The sequence below is a fragment of the Gopherus flavomarginatus genome, chromosome 4 (genome assembly GCF_025201925.1).
Source record: "Gopherus flavomarginatus isolate rGopFla2 chromosome 4, rGopFla2.mat.asm, whole genome shotgun sequence".
Lineage (NCBI taxonomy): Eukaryota > Metazoa > Chordata > Testudines > Testudinidae > Gopherus > Gopherus flavomarginatus.
Genome location: NC_066620.1, coordinates 81,505,743 through 81,524,260, shown reverse-complemented (window position 1 = coordinate 81,524,260; position 18,518 = coordinate 81,505,743). Strand labels below are relative to the sequence as shown.

The 18,518-nt window shown below is 40.6% G+C and overlaps 3 protein-coding genes across 5 annotated transcripts in view; 1 reads left to right on the top strand and 2 right to left on the bottom strand.

The window, feature by feature from the left end:
- TBCE (tubulin folding cofactor E) overlaps positions 1 to 14,832 on the top strand; it is a 71,306-nt gene extending 56,474 nt beyond the window's left edge. The window contains exon 17 of one of the 2 annotated variants that reach the window (XM_050950418.1): positions 14,151 to 14,832. In XM_050950418.1, the coding sequence (XP_050806375.1) occupies positions 14,151 to 14,192 (42 nt within the window). In that variant the 3' untranslated portion in view covers positions 14,193 to 14,832. Of the gene's footprint in view, positions 1 to 2,507; positions 3,985 to 14,150 lie in introns of those variants that run through there. The other variant, XM_050950419.1, reaches the window with a different exon arrangement.
- Positions 1 to 18,518, bottom strand: part of B3GALNT2 (beta-1,3-N-acetylgalactosaminyltransferase 2) — a 44,089-nt gene that overhangs the window by 3,940 nt on the left and 21,631 nt on the right. For both annotated transcript variants that reach the window (XM_050950425.1, XM_050950426.1), the window contains exons 5-9: positions 17,994 to 18,089; positions 10,875 to 10,985; positions 10,007 to 10,085; positions 7,445 to 7,628; positions 4,876 to 5,001 (exon numbers count right to left, since the gene is read on the bottom strand). In XM_050950425.1, coding sequence (XP_050806382.1) covers positions 4,876 to 5,001; positions 7,445 to 7,628; positions 10,007 to 10,085; positions 10,875 to 10,985; positions 17,994 to 18,089 — 596 coding nt within the window. The remainder of the gene's footprint in view (positions 1 to 4,875; positions 5,002 to 7,444; positions 7,629 to 10,006; positions 10,086 to 10,874; positions 10,986 to 17,993; positions 18,090 to 18,518) is intronic.
- LOC127049543 (craniofacial development protein 2-like) lies at positions 143 to 2,501 on the bottom strand. The gene has a single exon (XM_050950458.1). The coding sequence runs from the start codon at positions 2,128 to 2,130 to the stop codon at positions 1,249 to 1,251; it is 882 nt and encodes a 293-aa protein (XP_050806415.1). The 5' UTR covers positions 2,131 to 2,501; the 3' UTR covers positions 143 to 1,248.

Below are 18,518 nucleotides of genomic sequence, written 5' to 3'. Positions count from 1 at the left end.
CTTGCATCTGCTGTTTACTGTGCGAAAGGAGTGCAAGGTCGTCAGCAAAGTCCAGGTCATCAAGCTGGGTCCACAACGTCCACTGGATTCCGTTCCTACGCTCGTAGGTGGATGTCTTCATAATCCAATCGATGACGAGAAGTGGTGACAACAAGCATCCTTGCCTGACTCCAGTTTGCACCTGGAAGCTGTTAGTAAGCTGCCCTCCATGGATCACTCTACAGTGTGTACCGTCATATGAGTTCTTGATCAGATTGACCACCTTTGCTGGGATGCCGTAGTGCCGAAGGAGCTTCCACGCTATCGAACGCTTTCTCATAGTCAACAAAATTGATGTACAACGAGGAGTTCCACTCTATAGACTGCTCGACTATGATGCGAAGTGTTGCTATCTGGTCCGTGCATGATCTGTTCTGCCGGAAATCTGCCTGTTCATCTCATAGCTGTGGATCGACGGCATCCTTCATTCTCTCTAATAGGACTCTGTTGAAGACCTTCCCTGGCACCAACAGGAGTGTGATTCCTCTATAATTGGCACAGTTGCTAAGGTCTCCTTTCTTGGGGATTTTGATGAGATATCCCTCTTTCCAATCTACCGGAATCACTACTTCTTCCCATATCTTCTCAAAGAGGGGGTGCAGCATTTCCACTGAAGCATCCAGGTCTGCTTTCAGGGCCTCTGCTGGGATGTCATCAGGTCCAGCCGCCTTCCCATTCTTCATCATAGTGATGGCTTTTCTGATCTCGTCTCTGGTTGGTTTATAGCAATTAACTGGGAGGTCCTTGTTAGCCGAGTTGATATCTGGTGGATTTGGTGGTGCTGGTCTGTTCAGGAGTTCCTCAAAGTGCTCCGCCCATCTGTTGTTCTATTCCTGTTATAGACTTTCCCTGCTTGTCTTTAACGGGACATTCTGGCTTGCTGAACTTTCCAGACAGTCGCTTAGTAGTATCATACAGCTGTTTCATATTACCGCTGTAGGCTGCCTGCTCTGCTTCTGCTGCCAGTTCATCCACGTACTCTCTGTTGTCCTTCCTGATACTCCTCTGCACTGCTCTGTGGGCTTCAGCATACTCTTTTTGAGCTTTGGCCTTTGCTGCTCTAGTCCTGCTGTTGTTGACTGCTGCCTTCTTCTTCTTTCTGTCTTTTATCTTGATCAGGGTCTCTGCTGTGATCCACTCTTTCTGCTGGTGTTTCTTAATTCCAAGCACTTCCTGGCATACTGACCTAAGTGTGTCTCTCACTTTCTGCTATCTGTTTAGTACACTGTCTTCCTCAGACCGATCCTGTAATACTGAAAACTTATTCTTCAGCCTCAGTCCAAAATCTTCCTTGGTCTTATGGTCCTTCAGAAGGCTGACGTTGTACTTCACTCTTCTGTCTGATGTGCCTATCCAGTTATTTTTCAGCTTCAATCTGGCCACCACTAAGTGATGGTCGGACGCCGTGTCTGGTCCTCTTCTAACTCTAACGTCCTGCAAGGATCTTCTAAACTTCTTGCTAATGCAGACATGATCGATCTGATTTTCTGTCGTGCCTGCTGGTGATACCCAGGTACTCTTGTGGATCCGCTTGTGAGGAAAGATGCTACCTCCTATGACCAGGTTGTTAAGTGCACACAAATCCACAAATCTCTCTCCATTCTCACTCATCTCTCCCAGAGCGTGGGTCCCCATGACTTGTTCGTATCCTGTGTTGTCAGGTCCAATTTTGGCATTAAAGTCTCCCATAAGGATGATGATGTCTTTGTCTGGGAGAATCTCTGATATTTTCTGGAGTCTGTTGTAAAAATAATCTTTGTCCTCCTCTTCGCTGTCATTAATTGGAGCATAGCACTGAACAACATTAATCTTAATCCTCTTCATTTTAGTTCTGAAGGATGCTGTGATGATCCTGGGACCATGTGCCTCCCAACCATTCAGTGCTCTCTGTGCCTGCTTGGACAACATGAGGCCTACTCCCTGTGTGTGGGGTGCGTCGCTCTCTTCATGTCCTGAATACAGCAACAACTCTCCTGTCAACAGCCGTCTCTGCCCTGCTTGCGTCCATCTTGTCTCGCTAATGCCTAATAGGGTCAGGTTGTTGCTCCTCATCTCTGCTGCAACCTGCGCCGTCTGTCCTGACTCATACATGGTCCTCACGTTCCATGTGCCTATGGTAATCCTCCTGGTTGCAAGACCTTCCTCTCACAGGTCTGTCCTTTAAAATACAACCCCTTGAAGGGCTTAATATGGTCCCAGTGTCTTTTCTTCCTTGCTCAGTCTTAAAAGACAATTCCTTATACATGGGAATAATAGTATTTACCCACCTTCAAACAATGTTTTGAGAAGCACAGTTGAAAAGTGCTATATAAGAACTAAATATTTTTATGAACAGGTCTTTGATGTAATCACAGCCAGCTGCCATAATTGTGTCAATGTGCCAGGCTGTTACATGGCTTAGGTCAATCAAAAGCCAAGTGAGCTTTTATGTCCCAGAGAGCCATTACACACTGGCATGTCATTTGCAGGGAGGTAGATGCCTAGTACTGAACAGCAGAAGATGAAGACTGACATGGATTGGCAGAGGAGAGGTGAGCATGAAACTATCACACTATATGCCTACACAATGGCTGGCTCTAGTCCAGGAGTAGGCAACCTATGGCACGTGTGCGGAAGGCAGCATGCGAGCTGATTTTCAGTGGCACTCACACTGCCTAGGTCCTGGCCACCGGTCCAGGGGGCTCTGCATTTTAATTTAATTTTAAATGAAGCTTCTTAAACATTTTTAAAACCTTATTTTCTTTACATACAACAACAGTTTAGTTATATATTATAGACTTACAGAAAGAGACCTTCTAAAAACATTAAAATGTATTACTGGCATGCGAAACCTTAAACTAGAGTGAATAAATGAAGACTTGGCACACCACTTCTGAAAGGTTGCCGACCCCTGCTCTAGTCACTGTTAGCAATCTCTGGTTAATAAGCACTGACATTCACCCAAAAGTACTGAGCTGCAAGTGGCTGAGACCTTTTCTGCTTCAGCTAATTACCAACAAGCAGTGATTCTTACTAAATTTTGCTAAGCAAAGCCGTAAGTATATTTAGATGGCATCAAGCCATGGCAAGATAGAAGGCAAACATCATGCATTCAGGACTGCAATTTAATGATTTATGGTTGTTTGCTGTATATCCATCAGAGACAATGGATTCCATCATGAGAAAATCTGAATGCCATGTACCAAATGTAGGGTATAGGCCTCTATAGGGAATAAATAAAACTAATTTATTGCTAAAATTTTCAGTTATTACAATCTTGCCTTTGTCTTTACTGAATGTTAGCATATTCCATTATTTTCCTACACAATGCTTGAACACCACAATAACTTGGATACTTGGTTGCTTATATAATGAAATGAAAAGAAAATGTCTGAGCTACTCAAGAAAATTCATAGGACATTTTGGCTCTGTCAAGTAGTGCCAAGCACTGGAAGTATCAAGGGTATGGCCAACTGCAATCACAGTGTGATTGCAGCACAAGCTGGCAGAGCTTTCACCTAAGTAGCATGGCTACAAATAGCAGTAAAGACATCAGCATCACTGGTGAGAAAGAGTTTACAAAAATGCTGCCAAGAGATTAGCCTGAAATTACGTTTTAACATTTCTGCATCCCATTAAAGTCACATTATTGTAATTTAAGGTGTTAACATCACCTCCTGTTAAACACCAGATGGCATGAACTGTGTACTTCTGGAGAGAAGATACTAGGTAACCTGTGTAAACAGAGACAAGTAGTGGAGTTTAATGTGAATTTAAGATTCTTAATATTTTGCTGGTGTCAAGGCTGCTTCCTGAATAGCATCTTTCAATTTTAAATACTTCCTTCAGTTTCAGAGGACTCTGTTAAGCTCACTCAATTCACATTTTTCATTTTATTGAGCAGTGTGCCTGACTACAGTTTGGTCTCGGCAGTTTTTAGGACTCATCGTAGGAAAATCATAGCTAAAAGGATGTAACTCCTGGCTGAGCTACAGTATATCAGAGAGAGCCACACAATCTTGATTAAATTATTTAAAGTTATGCGGAATTCACCATATCTGTTGGTAAACAATTCCCAGGACTAAATAACTTCACTGTTAAAATCTATATTTCTTTTTTACAAGAGTAAATTAAGTTTTTAGTGTGCCACAGATTATTTTATATTGACAATCCATAGCTGCCTTGTAAAGCTGTCGGTGGGGCAAAGCTGGCATTTTAGCTTGTGGATAGAGGACAGTTGGGATTTCTTGGCAACTAGAATGATGTGGTAGGTGGTATGGGATAAGCACATTAGCTGGATGTTTTTGGTAACACAATCAGTAATAAAATAGGTAATATTGAATTTTTCCCTTGTATAAGCTGCAGAATTCATGGGGCACCAGACTATAAAGCCAATTTTGTCCCCTCGTACACAACCAATTTCCAAAAAATCAGCCAGAAAAAGTCATATTGGCCTGAAAAAATGGTAAAATTCAAAACAACGGCATGTTGGTATATGCTTGCAGTTTTTAAACTTCACCTTATTTCTGCACAGAAATATTTATTACCTACTGCTTCCTTATGCTACAGAGAAATGTTATGTGCCACCCAATGCATGTTATAGCCCAGTATAAGAGGGGAAAAAGAATTCTAGCTATTGTAAGGGCACATTCTAGAACAATCATCATCTGGCTTCTGCAACTCGGGATCCAGACCTGCCCTGACTGAAGTTATGGAGCTTTACTAGTGAAGCGGGCACAAGTGGGGCTCCATAAGGAGACTGCTGAACTGAATTTTACAGCAGTAAAACAATCCATAGATATGGAGAAATTAAAAGATCCATGAAAAACCCAGTAAGCAGAAGAGTTTGAGACTCACTTGCCCCACCAGATATTTGGCCTGTCGAGTTTTTCGTGCATTATCCTGTTGAACACAGCTTCCAAATTTATGTAACAGTCATCATCTGTCTTCAGCAACAAATCAAAGTTAGCTGATTCTACTGTCCTGTTGCCAAAAGAAAAATGGTGATGATTTACTGGGAAAAAAATTTAAACTGAATTACAACTCTGCAATATAACCTGTATGCAACATAAACAGTGAAAGGACCCCTTGGAGAGGTAAGCCATTTGTCCTCTTCCTTTTAAATGTTTTTTCTATATGAAAGGAACCTGAGGTAGGATTTTTGCTATCCCTTACAGCTGATGGGTTTAACTTACAATGAATCTGTCTAGAACAGTACTGACCTCAAAAGGATATGAACTCCTGCTGAGGACTACACCACAGCTGTTAATGCCATGGGTTGTATAAAGGGCTGATGGTCCAGCTAGCCTTCTGTATGAGAACAGTTGGTTCAAGGGCAGCGCAACTAGGAAAGTTTACAAGGAATGATTAGTAATAATTTGGTGCTTACCCTCTGTAAAGCTCTCTCCAAGTATTAAATGGGCAATCCTTAACATCCCTGTGAGGTACATACATTATTTTACAGATAGAGAAACTGACTGTAGGGACAGCAAAGAATCCTGTGGCACCTTATAGACTAACAGACATTTTGGAGCATGAGCTTTCGTGGGTATTCATATTTCGTGCATGCATCTGAGGAAGTGGGTATTCACCCACGAAAGCTCATGCTCCAAAACGTCTGTTAGTCTATAAGGTGCCACAGGATTCTTTGCTGCTTTTACAGATCCAGACTAACACGGCTACCCCTCTGATACTTGACTGTAGGGAGAAACTCTAGAGTGAGATTATTCCTTGGTTTCTCCAGAAAGACAGGCTATGTTTTGAAGGACATGCCTATATATTCACTTTCCCTAAGGAGCAAACTGTTCTCCTTAAATCCTTTATTACTGAACAAGAAATGATTTTCTGCTAATGGGCAACCAGTCACCACAGAGAGTTAGAGGACTTCAACTTTATTACTCCTTTTAGCAATCAGAAGTGTGTTTCTCATGTGTGTATTCTACACTATTTGGCACATTCCTTTGGTGGCTTTAAAAAAAGCAAAACACCACAGGTAGCATTTAAAGTTATTATTTAACAAGGAAAGAATCAGCCCAAGTTAAATATTAGTAATTCCAGTGGCTTCAATAGTTACTCCTTATTTACAAGAGGGTGAACAGAGAACCAAGCCTATTGTCTTTTCTGATGTATAAGCATATATTTTGGAATATATATACATAGTTGTAGAAGATTTGCTGCACATATCTAAACAGATCTTAGACTGTTTATATGCAAGAGGTGCTATAAAATATGCTTGAGCTTTTCAGTTAAATGTTCTCAGTTAATTATCAATGCTGTTTTTAAAGTTTCCATCACTCAATTCCTGATTGTATTACTCACTGAGGTCTTGATCCTGCAATGGGATTACTCACTCATGTGTGTGCACATTCCTTTGGGGATCAAATGTGAGTTTTGGGGAGGGGACTGTTGTTTACAAATAATAGTAATAAATACCTATATATATTTTAAACTGAGCTTAGAACTGGAACAAAATTCTCTGGTATTTGTTTTCGATAATTACTCATTCATATCTTCCAATACATTTATGTTGTGCAAATGTACTGAAACCAAACAGAATTTAAAATAAAAAAAACAAACTAATTTTTAGAATAAAAGGCTGTGTTTTTTCAGCTTTTATGGGTAACGTCTCCAAGAAATTGAAACCTTTAAAATACATATAAACTCCTTGGAGTAAAATGTATTATCAATTGCTTTTTCAATTCATGTTCTGGATTGATGCTTCAGTCATTAATGTTTAGACCCTATTTTCACACAAGACAGAGGGATCTGGCAGTAGCAGGCAGCTCTTGTGCGATTGTTGTGATGACAAAGTGTGCTCAAAGCTATATGGAAAGCCTTTCTGGTCTGAGTGCTGAGCCTCTCCATGTTGGGTGCTAGAGCCCAGGTCCCATGAGGAACTGAGCACTTCAAGCTGAAATCTACCCTGCAATGGAAATTGAGGGTGCTCAGGACCTGACAGGGTTGAACCTTTTGGTTCTGATCCAAAGCCCACTGAGGTCAGTGCCAGTCTTTCTGTTGACTTCCATGGGCTGTTTGTAATCAGGCTGACAGCCAGCATTTAAAATTTAAGCTGCTGGTCTTCAGATTGTGATTTCATGCTGCTAGCAAACATCCCAGGTAGGGTTGTGGGCATGATTTAACTCTAACTTGCATATTTGGATTTGTGTTGCAGATATTTGGGGTGGGGAAGGAGTTCAGTCAGTAAAGATCAATCCTAAAAACTGAGCCCTCACTTTTAATCACCAGATGGAGTAATTCAATTTTGTCCCTTATCGTGTGAAAACTAAACAAAACAAAAACAATGAAAAGAGTTAAATAATTTTATGTTAATATTGTGTAAATTTTCAGAATACAGCATCTCAAGGACCAACTGGCACAAGAAATAACCAGGGAAATCCTTAATAAAAAATACTTTTTTCCAACCTACCATCGGTAGAAGTTCAGTAATTTGGCTGGAACATTTCTGTAGGTGTCAACAATGTCTACAAAAACAATATCATCATAGGCGCTGCTTTCTTCCTTCAATAATGCATCCTCCTCTTCAAGGTTTTTTAAGTGGTTTTCAAACCTCTCAGGGCGAGTATGAAGGCTTTCTAAAAGAGCATCACCTTCTGAATGGGAGGGAGGAGAAATTATACATAGCCAAAATTACACATCTGTTAATATCCACGTGCAGTACACTACATACAGCTGTGTATATTTTTCTTGTACTAGAAGCAGCATATTTACATATTTATTTTATTAGTAAGCGTCCAGCCAAAATCTGGATTTGGGAAATTTTGCAATTTTTTTTCAAAAAACAAAGGCACTAATTTGACAAGTTTACAATGATAAAAAGCAAAAGTTGCAGACAATAAGGGGTATGGGGGGGGGGAAGGAGTCATACCAAATTCACCGTCCATTTTGGTCAATTTCACGGTCAGAGGATTTTTAAAATAAATTTCATGATTCAGCTATTTAAATCTGAAATTTCATGGTGGTGTAATTGTTGGAGGGCCTGACTCCAAGAAGAGTTATGGGGCGGGCAGGGTTGCAAGGTTATTGTAGGGGAAGTTGCAGTACTGCTACCCTTCTGTATTGCTGCTGGTGGCAGCACTTCTTTCAGACCTGGGCAGCTGGAGAGCAGCAGCTGCTGGCTGGGTGCCCAGCTCTGAAGGGAGAGCTGCCGCCAGCAGCAGTGCAGAAGGAAGGATGGCATAGTGTGGTATTGCCATGTTTACTTCTGCACTGCTGCTGGTGGCAGCAGCGCTGCCTTCAGAGCTGGGCACCCAGCCAACAACCACTGCTCTCCAGCCATCTAGTTGTGGTAGCAGCACAGACGTAAGCGTGGCAATACCCTGGACCCCCCACCCAAAATAAGCACGTGACCCCCCTGCAAATCCCTTTTGGGTCACAACCCCCAATTTGAGAAACTCTGGTCTCCCCCATGAAATCTGTATAGTATTGGGTAAGAGCACACAAAAGACCAGATTTCATGGTCCATGACGTATTTTTCATGGCCAAGAATTTGGTAGGGCCTTACATATACCTTAATGAAAAAGGAACAGAATGCTTCTTTGCTCCAATGACAGGATTCAAAAGTCTTAAGAACGTTTTATACAAATAATTATCTAGCATTCAACTCTCCACTTTTTTACAGAATGAATAGGAGGGCTGCCTAAGTTAGTATCAATTTATCCTAAGCACATTTACCTGTAGCATAGACAGAGGCTGAAAACCAGGTTCTCACATACTGCTCTGACAAGGCTCAACTCAACACAAACAATTTTCATAGTGGACAGGCCAGCATGACTGTACATCTACCACACAGAATAACCAGTTTTGCACAAGCATAGTCAGGGAAAATCAGGGCAGGTATTCTGTACTACCAGAACTTTTAAAACTAGAGGGGGAAGGAGGAGGTGGGTTTTACACATGGTTTCAGTGCACTTTAAGATCCCCCTGCACAGATGTATGGGAGATTAGACTGCTCAAATCATATCTGCCAGTCCTATCTACTCAGCACGGAAATGGTTCTTGAATGTGGTCTGGTGTCCGACACTGTATTGACAATTGTGTGGAGTCAACCATGTTACAATCTGATTACACAAAGCAAAGTAGTGTAGACAGGCACTTACTAGCTCAGAGGAAAGCCCAGAACTGGATCCATTATTCCCTTATTTTCCTCTTGTAGTGACACTAAGTCACTGAAAAGTTTTTATAGGCCAAAGCTGGTTTGTGTGCCCCCAAACCACATTTTAAAACTAAGTTAGTTATTTTACTTAAAGAAAATAAATTTCTGCTTTTCCTTATGCCAGGGCAGACAAGCCAGCCTCACTTTTTTCAAAAGTGTTAATACAGAGTCACTTCAGTTTTTCTATTACAGCAGCTGCTCTGTGGTGCCAGTTCAGACGCCAGCTTCAGTGCTAGGTAGCCCAGAGACCATGCAGAGTTTGAAAGGGCTCCCAGAGGCTCACACACAACCTGCTGAAATGGGTGCAAAGGGCAACAGCACTGCTGGGAAAAACAAGCCCACTTTAACTTTAATGTCACCATTAGCCAACAATTGCTCCACAGTTTTGTAAGATAAAGTGCAGTTATTTTCTAGTCTAAATACAGGGAAAACGTGGAAACTGTTACAACAAGTTGACTTCTTAATGGCAACCAATGTAGAACTTTTTTCTTTAACTTGGTCTTTTGACAACAAGAATTAAGGACGGGGACAGGAAAATCTGTCTGGACAGAAGGGGAAAAGGTTATAGTGTTAATATAAAGACAGCAAAGAGATAAAAAATTGCCTTAGCTGGGTGATAAGGAGCAACCAAAGATGTCAGCATGTCACCAAAATTTTATTTAGTATAGGACTTATATGAGAGAGGAATAAACTAAAAGTAGAACTTCTTAGTCTATCAAATTAATATTGGACACAGATTGATCATTCATGTCAGAGCTGTCGTTTAAATGTTCTGTTGTAGGACAGAGATGCTAACTGCATTTTTTGCAGACTTACCTTGAATAGTGTAAATAAAGCCTCCTGCTATTCCTTCCACACCATCCGTGAATTCATGTGGCCATGAACCTTCCCCTGTCTGTTAGAGATTGATTAAAAACATTACAAAAAGAGAAAGGTGTCAATAGCAAAAGTTGAGCTAATTCCCTTGCTAAATACAAAACTTGCTGCAACAACAATGTACAGTACATTTTTTTAAGATATCTGCATATGTAAAAGACTAAGGCTTTAATTATAATTTTAGGATGGGATTTTAAAAAATGCCTAAGGGATTCAGGTGCTCTATTGACATTAAAATTAATAGCAATGAGGCATCCAAAACAGCGGCAGCTTTGGAAATTGTAGCATTAATTTCTGTCTTCTATTCCATCCTCAGATCACATTGGAAAGCTAGATTTGAAATTAAGAGGAAAGGGTTAAACTTGAAATGGTTAAACTATAATGGCGCAGCATGCTGTTTGTGAATCAGCAGAAAGTGGTGACAAGGAAAGAGAATTCTTTAGCTTAGGATTGCAGTAACGGGCAGAATTCACTGCTGGCAGATTCAGCTGCAGTGAATTTGACCCATTATCTTTGAAGTCCACAAAAGGGAGGGGTGAACTTTATTTCCATGCAGAGTGGAAAACAGGCCTTGAATACAGTCAGTGGCATCATTTTCCTTGTACATCAAAGGGCTGGATCCCAAGGTGGGGGTAAGATGAAAATTAAACCAACAGAGGAAGCCAGACTGATGTCACCTGAAATGATTGGACATTTACAGAGACACCTAGGGAGCACAGGGAAATGGGAAGAAAAAAGATCTTACGTTAAATTAGTTTTTGGTAAAAGTTTATGATTGTAACATAAGTAGTATGAAGAGATGACACACCGTAGAGACTCTGAGAACTCCTCCTCCATCATTAACCATCACTTTGTGAAGATTCCTAGAAACAAGGCCTTGAAGGTCCTGGCTTTCCCACACAATAGTGCCTTCAAAACTCTGTTAAGAAAGCACACCACAATTCACCATTAACAGGAAAAATGTATATAAACAAAAAACACACGTGCAGACACATGGCCCTACTTGCAATATTATGGAAATTGTGGATTCCACAACATCCGGCTTATACTGCAATTTTGACAGCTGTGCTCATCCTCGGGCGGCCAACAGCAGAAAAATCACAGAAAATAATGGACCTTATTACTGCAAATAATAAAGGTCCATTATTACTTTACATGCATCCGACGAAGTGGGTATTCACCCACCAAAGCTCATGCTCCAATACATCTATAAGGTGCCACAGGACTCTTTGCTGCTATTACTTTTCTGCAATTTTCCAGGTTTGTCCGCAACTCAGCTGCAATTTTTTGACAATCATCCTGCAATTCAAATAGGGCCTTACACACACACACACACACACTTACTTTAGAGAGTGGAATCAAATGGAAGTATCACAATTTTAATTAAAAAACAGTCAATTTTACATAAATGGTGGTTTTATAATATAGTATAATGTTTTTACTTAAGACTTCACTGCAATAAATTCAGTTAAAAATTAAGTGATGCACCTATGAAACAGAACCAGACACTGTGCCTTTAAGTCAAATAACATTTTTCTACATCAGGAATGATATTAAACTTTAACAGACGTCTGTAATGAAAGATTTTTTCCTTTTTGTTTAAACTTTTAAAGGTGAACTGAAATGATTTTTAAAAATTAACTATAAAAACCTAATTACAAACAGAATAATTATAAGAAATTTGAAAATCAATGCCTCTTTTAGTTATCTGCCAAGAACTGAGATTAGGGATCTCTATTGATCCCACAGCAATCACTGACATCACCAAAACTTAAAGGGAAACAGGGTATTTCCTTTCTTCCCTCGGTACAGGTGTCATGAGTTGTAGCAGAAGAATCAGAGAACCCTCGCCTCAGTTCTTGGTATACAAGTACAGTAACTCCCCACTTAACATCCTCTCACTTAACATTGTTTCGATCTTACGTCCCTGCTCAATTACAGAACGTGCTCCATTTTATAGTGAAGCATTGCACAACTTTAACGTTATTTGGCTGCCTGCTTTGTCCCCAGCTGGCAGTCCCTCTATCAGCTCCCCTACACCCCTTCCCACAGCGCCTCCCGCCCGCCGGCAGACCCTGAAGATCAAACGCCTTCCCCCTCCTCCCCACGGCAATCAGCTGGCTTGTAGTGCTCAGGGCGAGCCTGTGCGCTGTGTCCTCGCTCCTCTCCCCACCCGCCTCCTGAATGCTGCAAGCCAGCTGATTGCTGTGGGCAGGAGGCAGGGGAGGGAGGGAGAAGGAGGGAGGGTGCAGTGTGCAGAGTAAAGGGGGGTGGGGGGAAGAAGAGGCGGGTTAAGGGTGGGGGCTTAGGGGAAGGGGTGGCGTGGGCAGGCCGAGGGTTGAGCCCCCTGCCCCTGGGGCTTGCAGAGTAGGGGAAGCTGCCACTGCTGCTGCACAACGTGCTTCTCCTAGCGTACAGCACCTTCAGCCTCCTTGCCTGCCGCATTGTCTGCAGTACCAGTGGACTGTGCCTGTGTGGAGTAAGGCAGAGGCACCTCCCACCTATAGTATTGTACTGTACGGCAAAAAAAAAAAAATCTCCCTGGAACCTAACCCCCGCCCCCACCCATTTACATTCATTCTTATGGGGAAATTGGATTCGCTTAACATCGTTTCACTTGAAGTGGCATTTTCAGGAACATAACTACAATGTTAAGTGAGGAGTTACTGAAAAGGAGGAAATTATTGTCTTTTTTCCCTTTTTATTTAAACTGTGTGACACTTAAAAAAAACTTAAGATCCTACATCATTAAGAGGATAAATGTGTAAAAGTTTAAGAAGCAGTTCAGTCCATCTTTAAACTGATCTGCTAAATGCTACATTTGAGATATACTGTACAGATAATATTACTATTTTCTGTTGAAAGCCTCAAATATGGTTAAAAAGGGACAGAGGGGTTGCAGTATAAAAATAAATGTTAAAGTAATAATTTAAAGTTCTATAGTTTAAGTAATCCTGTTCTCGTCGACAGAATATACACTGAATACATTAACATTCGTTTCATGAACGTTAAACCAAAGCAAATGATTTTGTTTAAAGCAATATAGCTTTAAATCAATTCCTCATCTTCTAAAGCAAAAATTTCGACACACTGTACATAAAGGTAGCTATTCAAGCACAGAAATACCTCATCTTGTTTTAAACTTATTTACAAATGCAGACAGATCCTTAATGTTCGGAACTGTTTGCTAACTCTCTGCTGCTGCATGCCTCAGATCCAGTTACCTCTCCTTTGACCTTTCCCTAACGCATTTCCTTCCCTCCTTATCCTCTCTTCTGGATTGTCTCCACTTACTGATAGATCCAAAATAGTGCAGCCTGATTTCTTACAACTTCCTCAAGCTGTTTAACATCCTCCACTAATAAGTCTTTTATGCCCATAGCAGGCTTGACATTCAGTCACAGCCACACATTTCAAAAGTCTCATATCTTCCACCGTCTGTTGCTTCTAATTTGTTTTATAGCTGAACAATAGACCAAACCAGTACTCATCCTGGTCTGATCTTTGTGCTCAATACCCCCACCCTGCTTACTTCTAATTATTTGTCATTCTAATATGACAAGTGGACCATTACTAAGAATTTTTTTTAATGTCAATGGCAGGATTCCCCATCACCTTAGGCTTTGAAACCTGGATAGCAGCAGGCACCTAGCATCTGTATTTACAAGGTATTTTAGTAGCTGCCCTTTCCCACGGTAACAATTTTTGCTTTAGAGATCAGTAAATCTGGGTTCTAGTTCTAGCTCTGCCATTTGACTGCATTGCTGTTGGGCAAGTCACTCAGCCTGCATGTGACTCAGTTTCCTCCTTTGTAAAAGGGGATATGTAAATACTTACTATAGCCACTTCAGAAAGGTCATCGAGAGACACTTAATCAATTAGAGATTGAGATCGTTGAATGCAAGGTGTTTGAGAAGTGCCAAATACTATTGCTTTACATCTTGAGAGATTTGTGAGCAAGTTCACTAACGACTTGAGCTTTCAGTGATTCTTATTCCAAGCTGCCTAACAGAAACTTCGTATGTAAAAATGCTGAAAGAAGAACGTTACCAGCACTCATCATCTATTTTCTCCCTGTTTACAGTCCATCCTCTCTGCAATGGGAGAGGATTGGCACTTACTATGAAGACTGAACAGGTGGACTGACATAATGTAATCCTGTTAAATTCCTTTCCAAATGTTACAGTGCCATGCCTTTTGTTGTTCTGACTATCTCTCATTAGTAACAGTGTGCATATGGCAGAGTCTCAATTCCATCTGAGTGGTCTGGAGCCCTGTGCCATAAAAATACATGCTTCTTTAAAACTTATCTGTGAACCTCTACCTCCTCTTTAGTAGTTTGCTGATTTGTGCTCGCTTGCTCTTTCCACAATCATTCGGAAAATGAGCGACTGATTCTGTCTTTGACAATTTGGCCTGCCAACTGCTTGTTCTGAAGTTATTTCCCTCCATCCTTCCTCACCCTTACAAGGATGAGCCAAAAAAACCATAACAAAAACCAGCACTTTAGTTAAAAGACAGATGAAGTAATTTGAACAATCCAATATTTCTTAATGTAGAGGAGTAGGGAAAGGTATTGTCTCGCACCAATTTTGTAGCACTTAAAGACTTCACTACAAACAGATCTCAGATAACTGGATGTCAGTATATGTGCATTAAATCTCTTCTGAATGCTTCAGCATCTTAAATATCAAAAAGACTATGTGACAAAGCATAAACCCCATCAATCCAAACAAGAAATGTCATGTCATCCTGTAGATATACAATGCCAACGACATAGTAAAAATATCAATAAAAAGCACTTGGAGATTGTCTCTTTTCTAAACAATGCTTCAGACCTTTTTTCAGTCAGAAAGCACAAATGTATCAAACTGTCAAACTGGGAGGACATACCTAATGGGGTCTTGCAGGGGTCTGTCCTGGGACCAGTACTATTCAATATTTCATGAATGACTTGGCTAAAGGAGTGGAGAATTAGTTTCTAAAATTTGCAGATAACACCAAACTGGGAGGGGTTGCAAGCACTTTGGAGGACAGGATTAGAATTTAAAATGACCTTGACAAATTGAAGAACTGGTGTGAATTCAACAAGATTAACTTCAATAAAGACAAGTGAAAAGTATTTCATTTAGAAAGGAAAAATCAAATCCACAGCCACAAAATGGGGAACTGACTAGGTAGTAGTACTGTCAAAAAGGATGTGCAGGTTATAATGGCTCACAAATTGAATATGAGCCAACAATGGCTAATATCATTCTAGGGTGTATTATGTGAGACGTGGGAGGTAACTGTCCTGCGCTACTTGGCTCTGGTGAGGTCTCAGCTGCAGTACTGTGTCCAGTTCTGGGTGCCACACTCTAACAAAGATGTGGATAAACTGGAGAGAGTCCAGAAGAAAGTGACAAAAATTATAAAAGGATGTTAAAAACCTGATTTATGAGGAAGGGATAAAAAACAAACCTTGGCATGTTTATTTTTGAGCAAAGATGAGTGAGAGGGAACTTTATAAGTCTTTAAATATGTTAAGGGCTGTTATAAAGAGGATGGCGATCAATCGTTCTGTATGTTCACTGCAGATAGGACAAGTAGTAATGGGCTTAATCTGCAGCAAGATAGATTTAGGATAGATATTAGGAAAAGCTTTTTAACTATAAGGATAGTTAAGCTCTAAAATAGGCTTCCACGGGAGGTTGTGGAGTCCTTATCATTAGAGATTTTTGGAACAGGTTAGACAAACAGCTGTCAGAGATGCTCTAGGTTTACTTGGTCCTACCTCAACACAAGAGGATGGACTAGATCACTTCCTGAGGTCTCTTCCAGTCCTATATTTCTATAAATTTATGGTGCAGTTTGAATATGCATTAATAAGAGGAAAAAATTACAAGTGCCTGGGAATTTAATATACTGGAAAAAAAACAAAGATTTACAGGAATAAAATTTGAGTTGTGCAGAAACCATTCCCATCCCACTATACTGTTGGGCAAAATATGTTCTAATAATTAAAACCATACAGCATCTGCTGCACATCACTTTAAATTAAATTTCTTACCCCTGAAGAAATTTAAGCAGCATTAAATTGCATACAGAAAATGCCGCAAGAAATGTGCTTACTTGACAAGCCAGACCACTAAAATGCTACTCTCTAATAAACTGTTTAAGGAGACAAGCCAGGGGTTCTCAAACTTTTTTTGCTGGGACCCCCCTTTGAAAATATTTGAGGCTGACAACCTCTGACCCCATACCACACCACTTTTACGTCTGCACTGCTGCTGGCGGCAGCACTGTCTTCAGAGCTGGCTGCCCAGCCAGCAGCTGCCACTCTCATGATCCCCCTACAATAGTCTTGTGACTCCCTTTTGGGTCAGGATCCCCGGGGGAGAAACGCTGAGATAAACTAACCAGTCAACTGCTACATCCTCTCACAGGGAACTGAGGTCCAAATTCATTCCTGTATTAACTCTTGTGAAGTCAGTGGAATAATATCAAGGACTAAATTGGCCCGGAATGCCTAACTTCCTCAGCCATTCATTTTCCCTCCCACATTTTCCATATAAACCACTTCACTGCATTTCTTCCAGGACCTAAAACTAGTGACAGAAATCTATTTCTATTTAAGACAGTTATTAGAGCACTGGTTTAACAATATAAGAGAACACATTTAAATTAAATAAGCCAAATTTTAAAATTGTATCTGAAATATTTAGAGATTAGGAACTCACACTGAAACCTTTCCTCACAGCTGGGAGCTGTCACTCAGTCAGCATTCCCACTTTAAGTCAACAGAAGTTTTACTTGAGTAAGAACTGTTGGATTAAGCCCTATGTAATAACGTTAATTCTATTTTCTTTCCACACTCTTTTTTACTATGTTTAACCACTTCCTTCCAGTACAACCCTGAAAAGCAACATTTGATACCATATCCCTACAGTACAATCCAATCTCAAGGTGCAGGCACCATTCCCAAGTGGGATCACAAAACCTAGGACCCAGCCTTTAGAGCTTAGCTAATGCTACTCACAACCAGCAATAGTGTTAACAATACCAACCCACCCCACACAGCAGTGTTTTCCAAACTTTTGAAAGCTGAGTCTCCACTTCAGGAAAATGAAACCAATCGTACCCCTGGCACCCTGGCAGATGTGTTGTTAAAAGCATACATGTTTTAATTTATACAACTTCTGTGCACTTTCCCACCTATGGCTAGTATTTCATGCACATTCCCCCTTACTTTGAGGAACACTAATATAGCGTAATTCACTATGTGATGCTTCCTCTCCTTTCTTACATACTTTGATGAGCAGTAAAACAACAGCTAACAATGGTCACATTTGAAGTACCATCATCTGTATCCAAATTAATACCCATTGCAGTAAATAGGGAAGTTTGCACTTGAGAGCTACTGTTTCAGACTCTCTGCAAACTCAGGCAGATGCTTCTGCATTGTTTACATTCATCTCATACTCTGAAGGTATTCTTTGCAACCATTATAGCTAAAGACTTACTTTTTTCAAAATGAAAACAAAGACTCAAGAGAACAACTGAGAGATCTGTCTGTGCCCCCTGGACAGTCCTTTGCACTCACCCCTAAAGGAAGGGGAAACAACCCACCAGATGGGTAACACTATCCCACAGAATCTTAGTGCATTTCCTCTACAGACCAAGATTTGGAGATAAATTCTCACATAAAAGCTCCACACCAGTGAATCATTTTAAAGAGATTTCTTAAGGCAGTGAATAGTAAATGAAAACCTCTAGAGCATTAGCTTTAAAGAGAGATACTAGTATCCACAATGTGTAGTGTGGGTATTTCACCATCTCATGCCACTAACAGATATAAATAAAGCCTGAAACATATAAACAGGTGAAAAGTAAATGCCAATCTTACAAATCAAGTCAGCATGGGAAATTAACTAAATACTGCACGTACCTCTGGCAAAATGAACTGTTCTACAGGTTTGTACCACAATCTGTTAACTTGCACTCCACAGCTAGGTGGGCTAAAGCGAGCACTGAAGAGAGCTTCCTGTGTGCAAAATAAAGAAAAGCAAACAAAAATAAGAAACGAATTCTTAAATCACAAGGGCTGTAAAAACAATGCTAGCCTGCATTATCTTAATTCGTTCACAATAGAAAGGACAAACCTCACAAAGCAACCCCTAACATTTTTTGTTTTAAACAATGTTGTTAGCTCTTTTTCATGCAGAAATAGCCCTTAAAACCAAACAATATTTTGTTCTGAATTCCCCCGACACACATATACACACTGAATATAGGGCTCTTGAGAAGCGCTGCAGCTCCCAGCCGTTGTGGGCACCGGCGGGACCCTACGGCTCCCAGACACCTGCAGGCTGAAATCACGGAGGTCTTCGGAAGTCACAGATTCCACGACTTCCATGACAAAATCATAGCATTAGTTATAGGATGCATTTGATACGAACCTATGAGAAATCCA

What these genes read in the sequence shown, in the direction of transcription:
- LOC127049543 (XM_050950458.1), bottom strand. Translation starts at nt 2,130, where the DNA reads ATGTATGAGTCAGGACAGACGGCGCAGGTTGCAGCAGAGATGAGGAGC.